Below are 24,362 nucleotides of genomic sequence, written 5' to 3' on the forward strand. Positions count from 1 at the left end.
GCCCTGGGGCATTTCCCTCCACTTCCCGTTACCCATCCAGGTGCAGTGGGGATGTCTGGGGTGTTTGCTCAGGGTCCTGAGTCCAGGGGAGTAGGGAGACGCACTGCTGTGTGGAGGACATGTGGTGGAGCATAGCAGCATAGGGAGGGATCCCCGCACCTTGTGGTGCTCCAAGACACCCCCCGGGGAAGGGCAATGAGGTGAGGCCCCAGCACTGGGCCTGGAAGTGAGAACCCCAGAGGACGTGAGTCAGAATGTGGTGAGGGTTGGTGGGCTGGAGCCGCCATTCGGGAGTGAGGCCTGAATGTCAGGACACAGGAGTGTCAGGCCAGCTGGGAAGTCAGGGGGACTCTGAGCCCAAGACCCGGCCCCTGTGGCTCAGGAATGTGCCAGGGCGCTCCCAGAGCTCCCCGAAGGCCATCGTGCTCACCCGGACGGCATATCAGGGAGAGGAGACGGGTTACCCTGAACCAAAGGAAGAGCCAGGGCAGAGTCCAGGACAGGTGCCAAACACGGACATGCAGGGCATCCGGACAGTGTGTGACCACCCCTGTGGACTGTGGCCCACTGGAGACTCCTGATTGGGGCTGTGGAGAGGGCATGCTGATACCACACTGACCCCAGGAGATTAAGCTGAGGACCACAGAAAGCCCCCACCCCTTGTGACTTGGGCAGACCACCTGGGGTGGCCCCTGGCTCTGGCAGGGCGCCCCAGGGGTCCAGCTCAGAGGTCCCCTCCGAGCAGCGATTCCACAGTGGGCCATGTGCTACCCTGTGCCACCACACCTCAGCCCTGGGGCAGGCATGGTTCTGAATGACTGAACCCTGTGTGCGAAGTTGAGAGGCTAGGTGGGACCCTGTCCTGGTGACTGAGGTAGCTGAAAGTCAGGCAGGGCCGGGTGCCAGCGTGGGGACTGAGCAGTGGAGCTCGTTTTGCCGAGACACTCACTCAGGGTGCCCTGACTCACTGTGCATGCCTCAGACCAGCCGAGATGTCCAGGGAGAGGCCAGTCTGCCCATGGTGTCCCCACCGGGGCCCTGGTACTGCTGCTGGCGTTTCCACCACCAGCTGCCACATATTGTGAGATTTAGGGCAGGGTGACTGAGGGCGTAGTGACCCCACCTGCAGATGCTACGTTCCAAAGATGTCCTCTCCAGGCCCTCCGGGGTAGGCACACACAGGCATTGGGTGCACTGTCCTTGTGGCGGGGGGCTGGTGGGAGCGGGCAGGGTAGACTCCCTTGCCCCTCACTGAGCAGGTGGGAGTTCTGCAACCCTGGGGACACATGGGAGCCGGACACGGAGTGACCTGCAGTGGCTTCGGGCACCGTGCTCAGTCATGAAGAAAAGCAAGTGGAGTACCAGACAAGGTATGATTTACCTAAGTTTCAAGTGCGTGCACACAGAGCAATTCACGGTTGCAAAGACACTCCGAACTCATCGGTGGCACGTGGTGCCTGTGCGGAGGGGATGGCGGGACCCCAGCAGGTCGAAAAGGAGCCAAGGTGGGGACCCTGGGTGGCTCTGCCGGTGAATACCCTGCCTTTGGCTCAGTCATGGTCCTGGGGTCCTGGGATCAAGGCCGTGTTGGGCTCCCTGCGTCTCCCTCCCTGGCTGCTGCTCCCGGCTGTGCTCTCTCTTTTTTATCAAGGAAAAGGAAGGAGGGTGGCAGAGTAGGGATGGTATGTGGAAGGGGAAAAGGCACGTCCCCAGTTCAGAAAGAAGGGGTCGTTCAGGATAGTTCAGGTCACTTTAGGTCAATTTGGGTCACTCAGTGACTATCGCTGCAAGGAGCGCCCTATCCTTGTGTATGTGTGTGTGTATACCTGTGCACGTGCCGCCCTATCCGCGTGTGTAGACCTTGCACGTGTGTATGTGCGTGTGCGTGCACGCGCAGGGAGCCTCTGGAAGGCAGTATGACCCTGGAGAAGGCTGGGTCTTCCATCCGAGCACAGAACGCTGATGCCCCCGTGCGAGGACGCCTGCTCAGGCCTGTAGCCTCCGCGGGACCGCGTCGTGCAGCCACCACCTCGTTCTGATTACGGGGACCCCCCCAACCCCTCACCCTGACGCGGCCTAGGCGGCTGCGCCCGCCCGCTCCGGACAGCCTTTCAGACCCAAGGCCGGGCCGCCGGCTCGGAAGCCCTGGGCGCGGGCCCCCTGTGGCTCTCAGGAGCGGCAGGAATCCAGCCACAGCTCCCGGGGCATCGCAGCCCTGCCCGGTGCACGCTCGCGCGTCCTCAGCGGAGGCCCCACACAGACCAAAGCTTCTCGGAACCGAGGGCGACCAATGTGCGCGCGCCCGCAAGGCCAGCCGGCCCGAGGCTCCTCCCCACCGCCCGCCCGGGAGCTCAACGCGCAACTGAGGAAGCCGGAGCCACTTTGCTCCCGGGGACGCACACCTCTCCCGCGCGCGCCGGGAGCGCCCGGAGGAGCGGCTTTCGGGCTGTATGCAAATGAAGCGACTTCCCAGGTCTCCTCTGACTGGACAAGCTGCGGGCCCGTTGTCGCGGAGCGGCCAATGGGGCTCCCGGACGGCACGGTGCCCGCACCTCATTGGTGAGCGCTGCATGCTGCGGCAGGCTCGCGGTATATAAGACCCTCCAGCCCGCGCCGCGCTCGCGGTCCTGCGGTCGTGGGGAGCGGGGAGGCGAGGTGTGAGCCGGGAGGACGGCATGCGTCTTCCTGCGGGCCTACAGCTGGCCGGCAGCTGTCTGGGGGCGTCCTGCCTGGCCGACATACGGGCCCTGCTGCGGGCGGGTCTCTCGGCTCTCGTCCGTCCTTGTCCTTCCTTGTCTTTGTCCACCTGAAGTCCCCGTCCAGGGGTGGCCAAGAAGGCGGAGGAAAACATCTCCCCCCTCCTCACTCCCTTTTTGTTCCCACCTTGCGTTGGAGGCTTAACAGCCGGGAGCCCTCAGCCGGTGGCAGCTTGGTCCTTCCAGGTGCCCGTGGCCGGGAACAGCCTGGTACAAGTGATTCCGGACGGGGCACTTACTCCAGTCTCTGGCGTGTGGCCCAGCACCGCCGGTGGGGTCCGCTGCGTGCCCCGCTGGGAGGAGATGGGCGCAGGGAAAGGTAAGACCAGAAAATGTGTGGGTTTCAAGGATTGTTCCTGGTGCACAGGGGCCACAACTGTTCTTAGCAGTGTTATGCCCGAGAGACCACCAAGGAGCCAAGCACCAAAGCAATCACAGGAGGGTTTATTTGAGAAGCTTCAGCTTGGGCCCAAGTGTGCCCAGCACAGCAGAGTAGGGACTTGGACCCCGAACCAGATTACAGTCAGAGTTTTTAAAGGCGAGTAGGGGTGCACTCAGCAGTGGGTGAGGACAAAGGGGATTAGGGATGATGTAAGTCTCTAAGGAATTTTGGAAGGTCTCCAGTACCTTGAGGGGCTAGCTATTGTTGGGAGAAAGGTTATTTATTACCAATAATAAAAAATCTTCTTGTGAGACCCTTTAGATGTATATCAGTGGGCTATATGCTTGGGAATGATTCTTGACACTATCTTGGCGGTTTAGAGAGACTGACATCTCTTCCTCACAGTTCTGGAGGCTGGAAGTCCAAGATGAAGGTGGGGGCAGACTTGTGGTCTGGGGAGAACCTGCTTCATGGCATCTTCTCACCGGGTCTCACGTGGCGGGAACATGGAGGGAGCCCTCTGGGGTCCTTTCATGGGGTTCAGCCCGTGACCCAGTTGTCTCCTGCAGCCCTCACTGGCCAACACCATCCGAGGGGGGTTAGGATTCCACATGTGGGTTTTGGGAGACAGAAACCGTGATATATATGCATACTCGTATGTTCGTGTACCCATTTCTGTATGTTTGTATATATTTCTAAGTGGGTCAGATGGATGCCACTAAGTGCTACTCATGGAGCCCGAGGAGGTGGCCAGGAGCTTGGCACAGGGGATGGGGCACGAGGATACCAAAAATCCCCTGTGACAGAGCTGGCCAAAGGGTGAGCCAGCCCCCGACACCCTGGTACCCAGGACGGATTCAGAGCTCCAGACAGGGAACCCCCCAGGACTGAGGGGTGAAGGGGCAGGAGACCCTGTGGGTCTGTGCCTCACCACCTCACGGCTGCCGCAGTCAGCACTCTGACACGGGTTGGGTGTCCCACAGGTCACCTCCATTCTGCACAATCCAGACTGGGCGTCAGCTCCCTCCCTACTCCGGGGCACACCCCCACTCTGGACACCTGTCGCAGGGAGCAGGTCCTCAGGGGGCCACAACTCTTGTCTGACTTGGCTGCAAACTGGAGGTGCCCAGACCCTGTCTGAGCCTCCATCTTTTGCTTGAGCTGCTCCCCAGGTTCCAGGGGGACACTTGTGAACGGTTACCAATTTCTTAGATAAGAAAAGGTGTGACAGGACACGCAAGAACAGCCAGGTCGATAGGCCCATGGACTGGGTCTGGGAGGGGGGTCTGCAGCCTCAGGGGGCACTCCCTCCCCACACGGGGAACTGCTCGAACCCCCCACTACTGGGGTTCCTGTGGGGGCCCCAGGGGATGGGGGCAGGATGGCAAGTTCCCACCTTCTGGTCCAGGCTCCATCTTCCGTGTGACCAGCCCCCACTCAGGAGCCTGCCCAGAGTCACTGGCTTAAAACAAGGGTCGCTGCCATCACCAGGAAATTCCTGGGCATGTAGGAGCTCCATGCCCCCACTCCCCCGTGCAGCAGACCCATGTAGTTCCTTCATGGCTAGTGTGTGATTTTATTTTTCTGACTATTACTTATGGTCACTGTGCCAAGGGTTCCCCAGGCCTCATGAGGCTTGGAAATAGAGCCCTGGGCACACTAGTCCCAGCCTGTCCCAGGTCCCGTGGGACCACATAGGGAGAGGGGGCCATTGCCCAAGGGCCCCAGAGACTGTAACACGTTGATGCTTAGTCTGGCATGGGACATGCCTTTTGGCTAGAAGACTGTATTGGTCAGGGTTCTCCTAAGAAACAGAGCCCATAGGATGTGTGTGTGTGTGTGTGTGTATCGTAAATATAAATATAGAAGCGTTATGTTTATATATATTAAAAAATAAATATATACTATAAATGTATATAATATATAAGAAATCTATCTATAAATAGATTTATTTTAAGGATTGGCCATGCAGTTGGGGGCGGGCTGGCTGAAGTCTTCAGTGCAGGCTCATTGGCTCAAGCCCCACGGAGGAGCTGATGTTATGATTTCAATCCAAAGGCCACCTGGAGGCAGAATTCCCTCTTTCTCAGGAAACCTAAGTTTTTATTCCCGTGATCTTCAACTGGTTGGGTGAGGCCCACTCACATTATGGAGGGTAATCTGCTTGACTCAGAGTCTACTGATTTTGTTGTTAGTCTAAAAAATAAATAAATAAATGAATTCAGCAGCAATATCTAGACTGGTATTGGGCTAAATATCCAGGCACCATGTCTTGGCCAAGCTGACACATAAGATTAGCCATCACAAGGGGTCAGGGAGGTTAAACAGCCTCAGTTGTCAGAAGGTTGGAGAGAGGACAGAAGGAGCCTCAACCAAGGTCTCTGCCCAGGCTTCCATTGTTTCTCCATTAAAACAAAGCAAACAAGTAAATTAAAAAAAAAAAAAAAAAGGCAGAAGGAAAGAGCTAAGACTTAGAACTGGAGAGACGAGCCTCGACAGGCCTCGGTCTGGATAGACCGGGAGCCCCGAAGTGAAGCAGAGGTCTCTGGTGTGCCCCTGCAGGGGCTGTTGCTGCTCCAAGGACAGAGGTGCCCAAGTCACTTCCAGGACCCCCTCCCACGTGCCCAGGCCCACCAGACCCTGCTGTGCTCACTGGGAGGACCAGACCCAACCTGGCATGGCAAATGGGGCAAGTGTTCCTGGCAGGAGCCCAGGTCTGCCATTTGTCTGGAGGAGCTTTGTCCTGGAGGGGGCAATCCCCTTCCCTCCCTTTCTCTGCTAGCCCCCACGGGGTTGTTCTCTGCAGTTTGTGTGTGTGTGTGTGTGTGTATGCAGAGCTCAGTGGAATGCAAGGTTTTCCAGGCCCCAAACCCCATCCTGCCATTCTGAGCTCCACCTCGCCCCACCCTGGTGGTCTCCTGAGACCCACCTGCACCCAGCACCCCTCCCCCATGCCACTCCGCAGACCAGCCACTGAGGACCTGACCCCCAATGAGTGGCCACTCCCTACCCTGGCCTCATCCTCACCAGTGTCCCAGGTGAGGGCCTCTGAGAGCCAGACTGGGGCCATCCCAGTCCTGGTGTGCCTGGCCATCTGCCCTCTAACTTCCCAGGGAGGGACAGGGAGGATAGGAACACTCAGAGGATGGGATACAAGTGCTCAGGCTCCTCTGGGTCTGGGTCCATCTCACACACCCCCCTGTGCAGAGGAGCCCTCAGGCTTATGGTCAATTAGGATGAGGGTGGGGCATTTGGTTCCTTCATGCACAGAGCCTGTCTGATTTGCCAGGAGCAGGGACATGGTCAGGGGAGGCTGCAAGACTCAGGAAGGGTTCTTTATAGCTGATGACTTGCCCAAGCAGTGGGGACAAGCCAGCTTTCGTCAGAACTCCTACTGGCCCAGCCTAAGCTCTTGCAAGCCTCTCTTATGCTCTACTTCCTCCTGGCTGACTTTGGGGTCCTCTCCTTCAGGTGTGTGCCCAGGTGCCATCAGCAAGGCCTTCCCTGACCTCTCCCTGAAAATCACCCACTCCCGCGTCCACTCTGCATTTTTATAGCATTTAACACGACTAATAAAGAACAAATTTAACTCAGTTATTGAAATTCCCACTTACAGACCAAGGGTAGGGCTTACAACATTTTATTGTCTTGTTTTGTTTGCTGCTCTGTCCTTGAAGAGCAGCGTGCTGCCTTGAAGAGGCTTAATGCATGAATGAATAAGATGTCAGAGCTTTAGGTGATATTGGTCACATTCACCTAGTTTATAGATGAAGACCCAGAAAGACCAAGGGGTTTTCCTGAAGTCACGTTCTCAAGGTCAGCTCAGGACTCAATGATTAATGGACCCTCTGCAGGAAAAGACCCAGCTTCATCCCTTTGGCCACACACAGGGTGTGGACACAGGACTTCAAGATTGGGTTCTCTCTGCCCAGAGCCTATACCCCCAGCCCCAGCCCCCTTCTAGGTCTTGGAAAAGTGGGGACAATGCCAGCATCTTTTCTGAGTTGTACTCGAAGCTGCTTTGTGAGGACTCTGGGGTGAGGTAGCAGGGTGTGGCTTTGGGCCAGGTTCCCTGGGCAGGGGGCATCGTAACACTCAGAGGCTGGAACCATCTGGATTGGCAACCCTGCCTCTTACATTCATAGGAGGGCATGGAGAGGGAAAACTATGCCATTGCTCGGCTTTCTGGCTAAGGATAAAAAGACAGGCTACTCATAGATAATAGATTTGTATTGGGATAGATGAGGTAAATTTCTGTCAGGGAGAACAAAATTATTCCTAAAGGATGAACTGGACAAACCATCTTTTGTGCCTTGGTCAGCTGTTTTTTGGAACCCAGGCTGGTGCCTGTCTGCTCAGCCGCTCCTGCCTCAGTAAATTCTCCCAGGATCATCCGGCTGAAAACCAGCAGAGGGTAGGTGGATTGCCTCAGAGGCCACCCAATGATACACACACACACCCCCACTCAACATGGTGCTCCCTTCTCTGGGACCCAGGGTTGATTTGTCTAAACAGTTTTGTTTTTAATACTGGAAGATGATCAGTGCCATGCACTCGTAGGAAATGCAATATGATCGTTTCGATCATATGATCGAAATGCAATTATTTCCGTGGTTGTAGAGTTTGCATTATGATGATGCCAAAAGTGACATTAAAGCGGGACAAATGTGCATAGTAGGTGTTTGAGGAATCAGGATGTGGTAGGAAGTTAGAAACAATACCGTATCAATATAGATATTAGTTTCAGGGCTCTGTTCTAAATAACTGGAAACCAGAAGGCAGCTTTTGGTTTCCTGCCTAGAGAAGGGAATCATGCAAATCAGGTCTCATAACTAACTGAACAGGAAAACCCTACATTGCATGCTCAGGGAGGGGGTTTTTAGTCCTGACAAGACCCTTGGGGGCCTGCTGGATGGGCTCATGCCCAGGGCAGTGAAATGGAGCAGAAGTGCTCAAGCCAGGAAAGGTCTAAGTGCCCTTGGCCATCCCTGCCTGGGCTTTCCCTGAAGACCTTTGGGGTGGGAAGTACAGAGGTGTAAATCACAATCTGCCTCCTGCTCATCTCCCAGGCAGTGGGGGAGAGAGCCAGGTGTGTGAAGCCTGCCAGCAGCAGGCACTGGACAAGCAGAGTGACCCTCCACCACATGGTCTCCAGTGGAGCGTGCACCCGTGTCCGGAAGAGGCTGCTGGTACAGAAATATCAGGAAGGGTTTCAGTGTAGAATAAAAATAGCTACTTGTTGATAGAAGGGAAAGGGAAGGGTGTTCCAGCAAAAAAGAACAGCATGGGCATGTATCCAAGTATTTGCTTCATAAATAGGAACACACTGGGTCCCACCATCCAGGCACCGGCCGAACCCTACATCAGCTGCTACTCTCCCTCTGGTGATGCAAGCCTCCCATCATCCCCATTCCTGGTGACCAAGGAATGTCTGCCAAACTCACTGCTGTGGGTCATTGGGACTCACAGGTCCTCACCTGGAGCGCAGCTGTCCTCAAGCATGCGTGCCCTGGTTAGTACACACAGCCGTGCCCCACTACCCCTTGACCCTGTGAGCCTGCTGTCCTAACCTAAGACAGGCCCCTCGAAACCGCAGAGATGGCACAGATGTCCTGGCAGAGATAGCGGTCGCCCTGACTCCCTTTTCTCTCCGCACCTGGTTCAGGATGGATGCAGTCAGAACCCGCCCCAGACCGCCCCTCCAGCTTGCAGGCAGTTGAACAAACTGCAGCTTTGCTTTGATGGACCAGTCCCACGCCTGGCCCCGCCGGACCTTGCTACCTCTTTGTAGGACTTATACATGTAACCTCAAGAAGGAAGCCTGTGTGCAGGGGACTCCCGGGTGGCCCAGGCGTCGTTACTTCCCACCCAGAATTCCTCTGAGGTCTGCACTCCAAGTCCTGGGACAGGTCCTGAGTCATTGTGACTTTCGCTTGCCAGCACATCCGCACGTCAGTTTGCCAACCAGGTGGGCTGACTTTCCGCACCTGCTGCCGGAACGCGGTCACCGTGTTGCTCCCGAGCCCATGCACCCGCTGGTCGGTGATTTGCGTCTTCTCAGGTGGGCTCCACCGCCTTGCTCACAGGCGCCCTGCGGGTCCGCGGCCGCGAACCTTGCTCACAGGCGCCGTGCGGGGGCTGGATTTACCTTCCGAAGAGAGGCCTGCTCCCGGGTGTGCAGGGCGACCTGCTCCGCTCTCCGCCTTCAGGGTCCGCACGTGAAGAGGAAGCTGGCGCCAAGAAGGCCCTTTGAAACCTTGCCTCGCACAAGGCGCGCGGAGGAGAGGGGGACCTGCTGCGGGAAGTCAGAGAAAGACGGACGCGGACCGCAGGGAGACCTGCTGCGGGGAGTCAGAGACGGACGCGGACCGCAGGGAGACCTGCTGCGGGGAGTCAGAGAAAGACGCGGACCCTGGGTCGCCCCCATGAGACCTCGGGAAACGAAACCGAGGAACAGCGCAGGAAGCGGGAAGCAGACGGACGACATCCGAGAGCGGGACACGTCACTCGAGAGTCTCAACGCCAGGAGAGCACCAGGGCGTGCGGGGGGGGGGGGGGGGGATGGGGTCGCGGGGGGATGGGCACCGAGGGCACCGATGCGACGAGCGCTGGGTGTTATAGGCCACGGACGCGTCACTCAACGTCTTGGAAAGCGTCACACTATGTTACGTCATTCGGACTTAAATAAAAACATTAAAAATCGCCCCCAATACAAAGCAGTCCCGGTTTTGCTTCTCCTGCGTTTCGGGGACCGAGCAGGGCGCTGGCCCGGACCCCGGGGCCACGAGGCCCCATGACCCGCCGCAGCGCGGCGCATTCAGGCCCCAGCGCGGGCGCACAAGCCGGGGTGTAGACCCGTCCCCGCTGCCCCAGGCCGCCGGGCCCCGCGCCGTGCCCGCAGGGCGACCCCGGGGTCCGCCCCACCTCCGCGCGTGGACGCGTCCGCGGAAAGCCGCCGGCCCGAGCCCGACCAGCTCTGCGCCCTCTTCGCACCAGGGAGCGCCTCCTGCCAACGTCCCCGGAGCCGCGGGCCTCGCCGCGGGCCTTCCCCGGGGGCGCGGGCCGGGCACCCAGTCCGGGCCGCCGAGCCCCGCGAGGACCCCTGCCAGGTGCGGTCCCTGAGGGGCAGCGGCCGCGGTCGGTGGCCTCTCACCTTCTCCGAGCAGCCACCCCGGGGACAGTCCCTGACGCGGCAGCGCGACTGGGGACCTCTCCGCTTCTCCGACCAGCCGCCCCCGGGGACGACCCTTGAGAAGGCGGGAAAGCGACCGCGGACCGCTCAGCTCCACGTCCCGCCCGTCCGAGCAGCCGCCCCGCGACAGGCTCTGAGGCGGCGGTCTGGCGCCCCGGACCAGTTCAGCGCGCTCTCCCCGCACCGCACCAGTCCAGCGCGCTCTCCCCGCACCGCACCAGTCCAGCGCGCTCTCCCCGCACCGCACCAGTCCAGCGCGCTCTCCCCGCACCGCACCAGTCCAGCGCGCTCTCCCCGCACCGCACCAGCCCAGCGCCCTCTCCCCGCACCGCACCAGTCCAGCGCGCTCTCCCCGCACCGCACCAGTCCAGCGCGCTCTCCCCGCACCGCACCAGTCCAGCGCGCTCTCCCCGCACCGCACCAGTCCAGCGCCCTCTCCCCGCCCCGCACCGCACCAGTCCAGCTCGCTCTCCCCGCACCGCACAAGTTCAGCGTCCTCTCCCCGCACCGCAGCCCCGCCCACAGAGGAACACCCGCGCGCAACGCCCGGCGCAGCGCGCATGCACCCTCCTCCTCTTTTAGGGAGCCGTCGGACCAGATTGAAAACCCCGCCCCCGGGTCCGCGGCCTGCCGGCGGCAGCCGTCGTCTCCAGCGCCCCCTGCGGAGGACTGCGGTCCTGCAGCCTGGCGTTGACTGCTGCGCGCGCAGCGGGTCCCCAGAGGCGGAAAGACGAGCAAGCCGCCCGGCTCCCGCGGGCCGCGAGAGGCTGTGAGACACGTCGGGTTGTGCTGCGATCTCAGCGCTGCATTTTAAATAAAAACATAAAATACTGGGTTTTCTGTTTTGTTTTTTTTTTCCGCCGTGGGGCATTTCTTCTTACCGAACTCACTGCTAGGGCTCAGCCGCGTTTGGAGGATGAGGTCACTTGGGGACCCCTCCCGCCTTGCTCGGAGCGTCCCTGGGAGCCAGTGCGGCCCTTTGCGCGGGGTCGGTCGGGGCTGCAGGGGAGGCGCGGCCCCACGCAGGTGGAGGCTGCAGGGTGCAGGTGCAGGTCTGGCCATCCGCGACTCCCGCGTGCAGCAGCCGCCCCGGAAACCTTTTCCCTGGGGCGCCCGGTGGGGCAGCCCCTGAAGTGCAGGGGGGTCGGCTCCTGGCCGCTGCACGGACCCGACGCCGCGGTCCCGCAGTGGGATGCAGGCTTCGCTGTCCTGGTAGGTGTGCACCAGCCTGCGGGCTGCGGGGGCCGCAGCAGGGCGCCTATCCCGCTTAAAAAACACACCAAGAGGGGCACCTGGGTGGCTCAGTGGTTTAAGCTGCTGCCTTCGGCTCGGGTCATGATCTCAGGGTCCTGGGATCGAGCCCCGCGTCGGGCTCTCTGCTTGGCGGGGAGCCTGCTTCCCTCTCACTCTCTCTGCCTGCCTCTCTGCCTAGTTGTGATTTCTCTCTGTCAAATAAATAAATAAAATCTTAAAAAAAAAAACACACCAAGAAAAAAAACAAACAAACAACAACAAAAAAACCACCAAGGGGGCACGTGTTGTACGGAGCTCTGGGTATGGTGCATAAACAATGAATTTCGGAACACTGAAAAATAAAATAAAAAGCACAAAAAACACTTGATTGTTAAAAATGCTAAGTATCACCTGAGCTTTCAGGGACGGGTAATCAGACACAATAGCTAACCCTAACAGATCTACCGATCGTGAAAAGGTTTGAAATATGGGCGAGAATGACCAAAATGTGACACCGAGACCTGAAGTGAGCAAACGCGGTTGGAAAAATGGCCTGAGAGACTTGCTCTATGCAGGGTTGCTGGAAACCTTGTTTGCACAGAACGCAGGGTCTGCAAAGCGTAGTAAGACTTGGTAAAAAATGTGGGGGAGGAGTGGTGTCCACTGATGTAAAGGGTAATCTTATTTAAAAACACACTCATGGGTGTTATACACAACTAATGAATCATGGAACACTACACCGAAAACTAATGACGGGCGATATGTTGGCTAATTGAACATTAAAAAAAAATAAACACACACTCACTGAAACACGCACAGCCATATTTGACCAAATGTCTGGCACCATGGCCCAGACTAAACGACAGCAGTCAGCTGCCACACACGTGTCCTAGAGCACAGCTCTTTCCCATGCAGTGACCTCCTCTTTGCTCCCTCTTGGCTTGCCATCCCTCTGGCATCATTTCCCTTGGGGACCTTGGGCCCAGGCCGCATCATAGTGACATCCTTCTGACTTTCCTGTCCTTCGTGTAGCTCCCATCCAATTAATCCACACAGCAGGAAGGGGTTTTCTCAGAGAATGAAGACAATCCCTTTGGTGGAGAGCCCTCTCTGTAAATCTTGATTCTGAGGCCGTGGGTTGGATCTCTGGCCACAACTGGGATGTGCGTGCCTCCCTCTCATGTCCTCTTGTCCTGATTCACACACTGCATTTTGTGCCTGGGTGACACCGTTCTAATCACCTTTGCTGTGGTCTGAATGTCTGTGTCCCCCCAAGTTCATATGTTGAAATCCTAACCCCCAAGGCAATGGTATTAAGTGGAGGGGTCTTTGAGAGCAGACCAGGACATGAAAGTGAAGGCCTCATCAATGGCGTTGGCATTCTTTTATTAGAGAATCCAGACATATCCCTTGTCCCTTCCACCGTGTGTGGACACAACAGGCAGATGGCCATCTGCTCCATGCAAGAGGGCTTCACCAGAGCCTGACCGTGCAGGGACCTGACCTTGCATTTCCAGCCTCCAGAACTGCAGGAAATAAGCTTCTCTTGTTTATAAGCATGCAGTCTGTATTTTCATTTTATCTCATTGTAGCAGCATGAATAGGCTAAGACAATCCCCCAAAGTTAACTCAAAGTTTCTAACTCAGCCAGACCCTCCTTCCTGCCCCGAATCAGACTTGCAGTTTCTTTCACTACGATTAGTGACTCAGGTATGTCCAGAAACCTCCTGAGTGCTTGGCTCTGTATGCCTGCAGGAGGCTGCACCCCTTCTCCACCTCCCATCAAACACCCAGCACCTGTGATATGACAGCCTGGGTCTGGACATCAGAGCTGCAAAGAAAAAGAAGAGAGGTCAGGTGGTTCTGGTGCAGGGTTCTTGTCTCACGGAGTGGAAGAACGAATCTCACAGACACAAAAGGGTGGAGTGAATGAAACAAGATGGGATTGGGAGGGAGACAAACCATAAATGACTCTTAATCTCACAAAACAAACTGGGGGTTGCTGGGGGGAGGTGGGATTGGGAGAGGGGGAGGGGGCTATGGACATTGGGGAGGGTAAGTGCTATCGTGAGTGTTGTGAAGTGTGTAAACCTGGCGATTCACAGACCTGTACCCCTGGGGATAAAAATACATTATATGTTTATTTAAAAAAAAAATTTGGAAGGGGAGGCGAACCATAAGAGACTATGGACTCTGAAAAACAACCTGAGAGTTTTGAAGGGTCAGGGGTGGGAGGTTGGGGGAACAGATGGTGGGTAATGGGGAGGGCACGTTTTGCATGGAGCACTGGGTGTTGTGCACAAAGAATGAATACTGTTACGCTGAAAAAATAAATAAAATGGAAAAAAAAGGAAATCCATTAAAAAAAAGGGTGGAGTGAAGTGAACATTTATTAAGGGAAGGTGAGAACAGAAAGCAAAGGGATAGAAAGCTCTCTGGAGTAAGAGGGGTCCTGAATGGGTTGCTATGGTTGGTCTTTTAGAGGAAGCTGACCAGGGACCTTAAATCTTTTTGAGGCCACCACCATGGTTACTTCTCCTTGGAAGTTTGGTAAATTTCAGTGGTCAGTCTGTGACTTTCATGAAAATAGCTTGTCTATTTCACTTAGGACAAAAAAGGTGGACACACAGGGTGGTCTGGTCTCCTGTGTTAAAGGCAAGGATGAAGACTGTTTTCCATGCAGCAGCAGGGCTGAGACAGGGTGTCATGGGAGCAGAGGTGGGGATAAGGGTCCAGGAACACTCTCTAGTAGACAGAGACCCCGTTCTCGACAGATCCGGGTGAACCAGGGTGCAGGATTCTGACTCAGAAAGGGGTATTGTGCAGGACGCCCATCCCTCTGTGTGATGGGCCCTTCAGCATTCAGCAGGTGCCTGTAGACTCCATGCTGAAAAAGCATGTGTAAATGCCTAAAGTACAATTTGTAAGATATTGAGAGGAATCAATTGTACAGAGATAGACCCTCACTGGCAATATACTTTAAAACATTTTGTAATACGATAACACCTTCCTTAAAGATATTGAAGATCTGGTTTCAGACTACCACAATAAAGCAAATATTGCAATAAAGAGAGTCAAATAAGTTTCTGATTTATGGTATAAATTATTCTGTTTCCCTGCACATGTAAAAATTATGTTTACAATATACTATTGTATATTGAGTGAGTATTGTATATTGAGTATTGTATATTGAATCCTACTGCATTATCTTTAAAAAGGAATATGTATCTTAATTAAGAACACTTTTTTTTTCCTTAGTGCGAGAGAGAGAGAGAGAGAGAGAGAGATGGATGGGTAGGGGCAGAGGGAGAGGGAGAGAGAGAATCTCAAGCAGGTTCCATGCTTAGCACAGAGCCCGATGTGGGACTTGATCCTAAGACCCTGAGATCATGACCTGAGCCAAAATCGAGAGTCAGAGTCTTAACTAACTGAGCCACCCAGGTGCCCATAATAGATTTTTAAGTGCACAATCAACTGTGTTAGTTACATCATTAGCTGTGACCATTGGACCCCAGTCCTTGGGAAGTTGGAGCTCATCTGGAGTAGCTAAACTTTATGGCCCTCAAACAATGACTCCTCACCTTCCTCTCACCCTCCAGTAACCACCATTCTGTTGTGTGCGTCTGCATGTTCCACTGTGTCAGAGGCCTCATTTAAAAAGAATCATACACTCTTTGCCCTTCTGTGTCTGCCTTACTTCACTTAGCCTAACGTCCTCCAGGACCATCCAGGTTACCAGAAATGTTAGAATATTCCTTCTTTTTTTTTTAGTTGTTATTTTTAATGTACTTCATTTTTTTTACATTTTTTAAAAATTTCTTTTCAGCGTAACAGTATTTATTGTTTTTGCAACACACCCAGTGCTCTGTGCAATACGCGCCCTCCCTATTACCAACCAAGGTCCCCCAAGGAGGGGGTTCTCCCACCCCTCACCCCTTCAAAACCCTCAGGTTGTTTTTCACAGTCCATAGTCTGTCATGCTTCACCTCCCCTTCCAATTTCCCTCAACTCCCTTCACCTCTCCATCTCCCCATGTCCTCCATGTTCTTTGTTATGCTCCACAAATAAGTGAAACCATATGATAATTGACTCTCTCTGCTTGATTTATTTCACTCAGCAGAATGTCTTCCAGTCCCATCCATGTTGCTACAAAAGTTGGGTATTCATCCCTTCTGATGGAGGCATAATACTCCATCGTGTACATGGACCACATCTTCCTTATCCATTCATCCGTTGAAGGGCATCTTGGTTCTTTCCACAGTTTGGTGACCGTGGCCATTGCTGCAATAAACATTGGGGTACAGATGGCCCTTCTTTTCACTACATCTGTATCTTTGGGGTAAATACCCAGTAGCACAATTGCAGGGTCATAGGGAAGCTCTATTTTTAATTTCATGAGGAATCTCCACACTGTTCCCCAAAGTGGCTGCACCAACTTGCATTCCCACCAAGAGTGGAAGAGGGTTCCCCCTTTCTCCACATCCTCTCCAACACACGTTGTTTCCTGTCTTGCTGATTTTGGCCATTCTAACTGGTGTCAGGTGGTATCTCAATGTGGTTTTAATTTGAATCTCCCTGATGGATAGTGATGATGAACATTTTTTCATGTGTCTGATAGCCATTTGCATGTCTTCATTGGAGAAGTGTCTGTTCATATCTTCTGCCCATTTTTTGATATGATTATCTGTTTTGTGTGTGTTGAGTTTGAGAAGTTCTTTATAGATCCTGGATATCAACCTTTTGTCTGTACTGTCATTTGCAAATATCTTCTCCCATTCCGTGGGTTGCCTTTTTGTTTTGTTGACTGTTTTCTTTGCTGTGAAGAAGCTTTTGATCTTGATAAAGTCCCAAGAGTTCATTTTCCCTTTTGTTTCCTTTGTCTTTGGAGACATATCTTGAAAGAAGTTTCTGTGACTGATATCGAAGACATTACTGCCTATATTCTCCTCTAGGATTCTGATGGATTCCTGTTTCAAGTTGAGGTCTTTTATCCATTTTGAGTTTTCTTTCTATACAGTGTAAGAGAATGGTTGAGTTTCATTCTTCTACATAGAGTTGTCCAGTTTTCCCAGCACCATTTATTGAAGAGACTGTCTTTTTTCCACTGTATATTTTTTCCTGTTTTGTCGAAGATTATTTGACCATAGAGTTGAGGGTCCATATCTGGGCTCTCCACTCTGTTCCACTGGTCCGTGTGTCTGTTTTTATGCCAGTACCATGCTGTCTTGGTGATCACAGCTCTGTAGTCAAGCTTGAAATCGGGTAACGTGATGCCGCCAGTTTTGTTTTTCGTTCTCAACATTTCCTTAGCAATTCGGGGTCTCTTCTGATTCCATACAAATTTTAGGGATACTTGCTACAGCTCTTGGAAAAATACCGGTGGAATTTTGATCGGAATGGCATTAAAAGTATAGATTGCTCTAGGCAGCATAGACATTTTAACAATGTTTATTCTTCCGATCCAAGAGCATGGAATGGTCTTCCATCTTTTTGTGTCTTCTTCAATTTCTTTCATGAGTGTTCTGTAGTTCCTCGAGTACAGGTCCTTTACCTCTTTGGTTAGGTTTATTCCCAGGTATCTTATGGTTCTTGGTGCTATAGTAAATGGAATCGATTCTCTAATTTCCCTTTCTGTATTTTCATTGTTAGTGTATAAGAAAGCCACTGATTTCTGTACATTGACTTTGTATCCTGCCACGTTACTGACTTGCTGTATGAGTTCTAGTAGTTTGGGGGTGGAGTCTTTGGGGTTTTCCATATAGAGAATCATGTCATCTGTGAAGAGAGAGAGTTTGACTTCTTCATTGCCAATGTGGATACCTTTTATTTCTCTTCGTTGTTTGATTGCAGTTGCTAGGATTTCTAATACTATGTTGAACAAGAGTGGTGAGAGTGGGCATGCTTGTCATGTTCCTGATCTCAACGGGAAGGCTGCAAGCTTTTTTCCATTGAGGATGATATTTGCTGTGGGTCTTTCATAGATAGATTTTATGAAGTTCAGGAATGTTCCCTCTATCCCTATACTTTGAAGCGTTTTCATCAGGAACGGATGCTGGATTTTGTCAAATGCTTTTTCTGCATCAATTGAGAGGACCATGTGGTTCTTCTCTCTTCTCTTATTGATTTGTTCTATCACATTGATTGATTTGCAAATGTTGCACCATCCTTGTAAGCCAGGGAAGAATCCCACCTGGTCATGGTGGATAATCTTTTTAATGTGCTGCTGGATCCTGTTTGCTAGGATCTTGTGGAGAATCTTAGCATCCATATTCATCAGTGATATTGGTCTGAAATTCTCCTTTTTGGTAGGGTCTTTGCCTGGTTTGGGGATCAGGGTAATGTTGGCTTCATAAAAAGAGTCTGGAAGTTTTCCTTCTGCTTCAATTTTTTGGAAGAGCTTCAGGAGAATTGGTGTTATTTCTTCTTTGAATGTTTGGTAGAATTCCCCAGGGAATCCGTCAGGTCCTGGGCTCTTGTTTTTTGGGAGGTTTTTGATCACTGCTTCAGTCTCCTTACTAGATATTGGTCTATTCAGGTTGTCAAATTCTTCCTGGTTCAATTTTGGGAGTTTATAGTTTTCCAGGAATGCATCCATTTCATCTAGGTTGCTTAGCTTATTGGCATATAACTGTTGGTAATAATTACTGATGATTGTTTCTATTTCCTTGGTGTTCGTTATGATCTTTCCCTTTTCATTCATAATTTTATTAATTTGGGCTTTCTCTCTTATCTTTTGGATTAGTGTGGCCAATGGTTTATCGATCTTATTGATTCTTTCAAAAAAAACAGCTTCTAGTTTCATTGGTATGTTCTACTGTATCTCTCGTTTCTACCTCATTGATCTCTGCTCTCATCTTGATTATTTCCCTTCTTGCGTGTGGAGTTGGTTTGATTTGTTGTTGAGTCTCCCATTCTTTAAGGTGTAGAGACAGCTGGTGTATTCTGGATTTTTCAATGTTTTTGAGGGAGGCTTGGATGGCTATGTATTTCCCCCTTACAACCGCCTTTGCTGTATCCCATAGATTTTGGACCAAAGTGTCTTTGTTCTCATTGGTTTTCATAAATTGTTTAACTTCTTATTTGATCTCCTGATTGATCCAAGCATTCTTAAGCAAGGTGGTCTTTAGCTTCCAGGTGTTTGAGTTCCTTCTGAACTTTTCCTTGTGATTGAGTTCCAGTTTCAAAGCATTATGATCTGAGAATATGCAGGGAATAATATCAGTCTTTTGGTATCGGTTGAGTCCTGCTTTGTGACCCAGTATGTGGTCTATTCTGGAGAAGGTTCCATGTGCACTTGAGAAGAATGAGTATTCTGTTGTTTTAGGGTGGAATGTTCTGTATATGTCTATGAGATCCATCTGTTCCAATGTTTCAATTAATGTTCTTTTTTTTTATTTTATACCAAGAATGTTCTTATTTCTTTATTGATTTTCTGCTTCGATGATCTATTACTGAGAGAGGCATATTAAGATTTCCTACTATTAATGTATTCATATCAATATGACTCTTTATCTTGATTAATAGTTTTTTATGTAACTGGCTGCTCCCATATTGGGGGCATAGATATTTACAACTGTTAGATCATTTTGGTGGAGAGTCCCTTTAAGAATGATGTAGTGTCCTTCTGTATCTCTGACTACAGTCTTTAGTTTAAAATCTAATTTATCCTATATGAGAATCGCTAACCTGGCCTTCATTTGAGTCCCATTGGCATTAAAGATGCTTCTCCATCCCTTCACTTTCAGTCTGGGTGTATCCTTAGGTTCAAAATGGGTCTCTTGTAGACAACATATGGATGGGTCCTGTCGTTTTATCCAATCTGCAACCCTGTGTCATTTTATGGGCGCATTTAGGCCATTCACATTGAGAGTGATTATTGATAGATACGGTTTTATTGACATTTTGTTACCTTTGAAGTCTTTCTGTCTGTAGATTGTTTCTATATTTCTGTTCAATGATATTCTTAGGATTTTTTCTCTTTTATAGGACCCCACCCCCCCCTTAATATTTCCTGTAGTGTCGGCTTGGTGGTTGCATAGTCTTTTAAGCCTTGCCTGTCTTGGAAACTCTTTATCTCTCCATCCATTTTGAATGTCAGTCTTGCTGGATAGAGTATTCTTGGCTGCATGTTCTTCTCATTTAGTACTCTGAAAATATTTTGCCATCCCTTCCTGGCTTGCCAGGTCTCTGTGGAAAGGTCTGACGTTATTCTAATGGGCTTTCCTCTGTGTGTAAGGAGCTTCTTTGTCCTAGCTGCTTTTAAGAGGGTCTGTCTAGACTTGTAATTCTTCATTCTAACTGTCAGGTGTCACGAGGACTTTTGAGAATCTAAGATCTTGGGTGGAAACCACTTTGCCTCTAGTACATGAACATTGTTTCCATTCATGAGATTGGGAAAATTTTCATAGACAACTTGTTCCACTGTATCTTCTAGACTTCTTTCTTTTTCCTCCCCTTCAGGGATTCCAATAATTCTGACGTTGGAACGTTTCATGGCATCATTTATTTCCCTGATTCTGTTTTCGTGGCTTCTAAGCTGTTTGTTCCAGGCTTCCTCCTGATCATTTCTCTCTATCTGTTTGTCCTCCAGATCACTAATTCTATCTTCTGTCTCAGTTACCCTAGCTTTTAGAGAATTTAGATTAGATTGGAACTCATTGAGAGCTTTGTGAACATCATCCCTGGTGGCTTTCAGTTCTGCCCTAACATTGTGAACATCATCCCTGGTGGCTTTCAGTTCTGCCCTAATCAATTCTGTTTGGTCATCCATGCTTTCTCCAACCTAGCTATTGCCTGGATAATTGTTAGCCTGTATTCCTTTTCCGACATATTATCTATCTATATCCATTAGCTCTGTTGCAGAATGTCCATCCTCTGTATTTTTCTTCTGTTGGGCATTCCTCCTCCTCTTCATTTTGGTAGGAGAGGACTGAATGGATGCAGCTAGATGTATCGACTGTGATGTAGTCAAGGTGCATTCTGGAACGCTTCTGTGCAATCAGGATTTCCCACCCAAATGAGTGAAAAAAGAAAGGAAAAAGAAATAGAGAAAAAGAGCGAGAGAGAGAGAGAGAGAGAGGAGAAAAAGGGATGATAAAAGAGAATGCTCAGCCCAAATGGGCCCCAAGGTAAGATTTATGAAGTATACAAACAAAAACAGATAAACAAAAAGACTGATAAAAGTATATGACAAGAGAAAAAAATATATAAGCAAAAAAAAAGAAGAACCTTGTCAAAAAGAACCCCAAGTATAAGATTTATATACTATCAGGACAAACACAAATACACAGAAACACTGGCGGAAGGAAAAGATGGGAGAGTGCTTACAAATTCTCAGTGTGGGTGAGGAAGGTTATTTTGATTCCTCCTGAATGTATCTTGAAGTTTCATTAAGGGACTCAACTTTCCTAAGATAAAGGGGGATTAAATATTGGTTTGCCTATAGGGGTAGCATTGATTGGGGAAAGGGGATTACTTTGAAGTTTAACTCTATATGTATATTAGAAAATAAAAATTAAAAAAGAATGAACTAGACTAAACTGAACTAAAATTTAAAAAAATTTAAAAAATAGAAAAGCAAAAGAAAAACATGGGTGTATGCATCAAAAAGTTCAGGTTAGAGGTTATTAAGGAATTTGATGTACTGGACATCTCACTGTGATGGTAAATAGGTTAAAAATTATCTATATGTATAAAAAAATGAACAGAATAGTGGTAACAAGTTAAAAATAAAAGTTGTATTTATGAAGTAGTGATGGTTTTTCTCTTGTCGTCTTCTTTTTTTTCTTCCTTCCTGGTTGGTTTTCTGGGGGAGGGGCCTGCCACGTGGGTTTTTAGTCAGTGATGTTCCCTGAGTTAAGTCCTCCTGCCCCCCTCGAGGGGGTGGGCTCTGAGGAAACCATTTTTTTTTAGGCTTTTGTTCTCTGGAGGTTTTTATGTTTGTTCATTCTGTTTTCTCTCGCCTTGACAGCTTTTGATGGTTTTTGGAGGTTTAGAGGAGAGCAAACTGCACCCCAACATCCCTCTCAGAGAGAAGCCTCAGAATGCTCTGCAGAGCTGCTGGCAGAGTCGGTTCTGAGTCACGGTCCCTGGGGATGCAGGAGCTCCTCCTTGTACCCAAAACCACAGCAGTGGCAGCTGTCTGGGTAGCTCCAGACCACCAGAGAGGTTCCAAGAAGCGATTGCACACAGATTTTCCTGCTGGCCCGAGCTGGGAGTGCCTGGTTTTTCTGGGTCCCAGAGCTCCGGGCTAGCGCCTGTGAGCACCTCTCCCAGGGGAGGGTGTGGGGCGCTTGCGTCTCAGGCTCTGATCCCTTGGCGGGGGTCTAAGAGCGCCAGGCTAATGCCTGCTTGCACCTCTCTCAGGGAGGGTGTGGGGCACGCGCATCTCAGGAATGCAGTCTGGCGGGGCTTCCAGCCCCCCACAGGCGCCGTACCCCATGCATTCTTGGGCGAGCTGGTGGGTCAGGAGTGCTGGCGGCTCAGGGACCAAGACCTGGTTTCTCCCCTGCACTCTCTCTGGCTCAGTGCAGGGGAGGCTGTCCTGGGTCCAGGGACTTAAGCCCCTGTCCCTAACTGCTCTGATTCCCACAATATCCCCCTGCGATCCTTTGCTCTTTTTTGAGTGCTTTCAACCAGGGGCGCCTGGGTGGCTCAGTGGATTAAGCCGCTGCCTTCGGCTCAGGTCATGATCTCAGGGTCCTGGGATCGAGCCCCGCATCGGGTTCTCTGCTCCGCGGGGAGCCTGCTTCCTCCTCTCTCTCTGCCTGCCTCTCTGCCTACTTGTGATCTCTCTCTCTGTCAAATAAATAAATAAATAAAATCTTGAGTGCTTTCAACCAGACTCCAAGTTAATGCTGCTCCCCAGATGCAGGGCACTCTTGTATTGGGGTATTACTTTCCAATAGGTCGCCTCTGGTGGCTTCCTCCCCCTTTTGTTTATCTTCTGATATCAGTCCGATTTTCCCACTCCACTTTACCTGCGCACTGGCATCTTCTGCTCCTGTAGAGATCCAGATGTGTATAATTCTGATCTCAGGCTGATTTCATGGGTGATCAGAGTTCTTTGGTAGGTAATCAGCTCAGTTTAGGGTACAGGCTGAAACGGCACCTCCTCCTACTTCCCCGCCATCTTGACTCCCCAAAGAGTTTTCCTTCTTTTTAAGGACTGTGTAACAAATCAATAGCAAAAAACTAAGGAGACAATTAAAAAAAATGGGCAGAAGACATGACCTTGCATTTCTCCAAAGAAGACATCCATGTGGCCAATGGACATATGAGTAGATGCTCAACATCACTCATCAGTGGGGAAATGCAAGTCAAAACTATGATGAGATACCAACTCACACCTGCCAAAATGACTAAAATTAACAACATGAGAAACAAGTGTTGGCGAGACTGTGGAGAAACCCTCCTAAACTGTCAGTGGGAATGCAACCTGGTGTGGCCACTGTGGAAAACAGTATGGCTTGTCCTCAGAAAGGTAAAAATATGATTCAGCATTGCTATTTCTGAGCATATGTCCCAAGGAAATGAAATCACTATCTTTTTTTCCTTTTTTTGGCCAACAGAATTTAACTTTTTTGGCTTAGAGACTAAAGCACAAGGATAATGATAGCTTCTAAAAATCAGTAGTGTAGTCATAAAAAAACTATTTCTTTTTAAAATTGAACTTGTAATATAACCAGTAACCACAGACCTTTCTATACAATATTCCTTTTTGTCTCTTTTGGAATTAAATTCTTTTTTTTTTAAAAGTAGAACTTTCTTTTTATTATGTTAGTCAGTATACAGTACATCATTAGATTTTGACACAGAGTTCAATGACTCATCGGTTGCATATCACACCCAGAGCTCATCACAACACATGCCCTCCTTAAGACCCATCACCTGGCTACTCCATCTCCCACCCCTCCCTTCTGAAACCCTCAGTTTGTTTCCAGAGTCCAGAGTCTCTCATGGTTTGTCTCCCTCTCGGATTTCTTCCCATTCAGTTTTCCCTCCCTTTCCCTGGGATCCTCTGTGTTATTTCTTATGTTCCACACATGAGCGAAACCATACGATAACTAACCCTGCTTGACTTATTTCACTTAGCATAATCTCATCCAGTCCCATTCATGTTGATACGAAAGTTGGGTATTAATCCTTTCTGATGGCTGAGTTAAATACTCTGTTGTACATATGGACCACATCTTTTTTTTTTAAATTTTTTATTTTCAGCGTACCAGTATTCATTTTTTGCACCACACCCAGTGCTCCATGCAATATGTGCCCTCTCTATTACCCAACACCTGGTTCCCCAACCTCCCACCCCCGCCCCTTCAAAACCCTCAGGTTGTTTTTCACAGTCCATAGTCTCTCATGGTTCATCTCCCCTTCCAGTTTCCCTCAACTTCCTTCTACTCTCCATCTCCCCATGTCCTCCATGTTCTTTGTTATGCTCCACAAATAAGTGAAACCATATGATACTTGACTCTCTCTACTTGACTTATTTTGCTCAGCATAATCTCTTCCAGTCCTGTCCATGTTGCTACAAAAGTTGGGTATTCATCCTTTCTGATGGAGGCATAATACTCCATTGTGTATATGGACCACATCTTCCTTATCCATTCGTCCGTTGAAGGGCATCTTGGTTCTTTCCACAGTTTGGCAACCGTTGGACCACATCTTCTTTATCCATTCATCTGTTGAAGGGCATTTTGACTCCTTCCACAGTTTGTTGATTGTGGCCATTGCCACTATGAACATTGGGGTGCATATGGCCCTTCTTTTCACTACATATGATACATCAATATGTATC

The 24,362-nt window shown here is 50.5% G+C and overlaps 1 protein-coding gene across 1 annotated transcript; it reads left to right on the forward strand.

The window, feature by feature from the left end:
- Positions 1-2,626: 2,626 nt before the first annotated feature.
- LOC123937885 lies at positions 2,627-9,946 on the forward strand. The gene is made up of 2 exons (XM_045998676.1): positions 2,627-3,075; positions 8,804-9,946. The coding sequence occupies exon 2, from the start codon at positions 8,880-8,882 to the stop codon at positions 9,933-9,935; it is 1,056 nt and encodes a 351-aa protein (XP_045854632.1). The 5' UTR covers positions 2,627-3,075; positions 8,804-8,879; the 3' UTR covers positions 9,936-9,946.
- The last annotated feature ends 14,416 nt before the right edge of the window (positions 9,947-24,362 follow it).

This window comes from Meles meles, chromosome 3 (assembly GCF_922984935.1).
Source record: "Meles meles chromosome 3, mMelMel3.1 paternal haplotype, whole genome shotgun sequence".
In the NCBI taxonomy this organism is placed as follows: Eukaryota; Metazoa; Chordata; class Mammalia; order Carnivora; family Mustelidae; genus Meles; species Meles meles.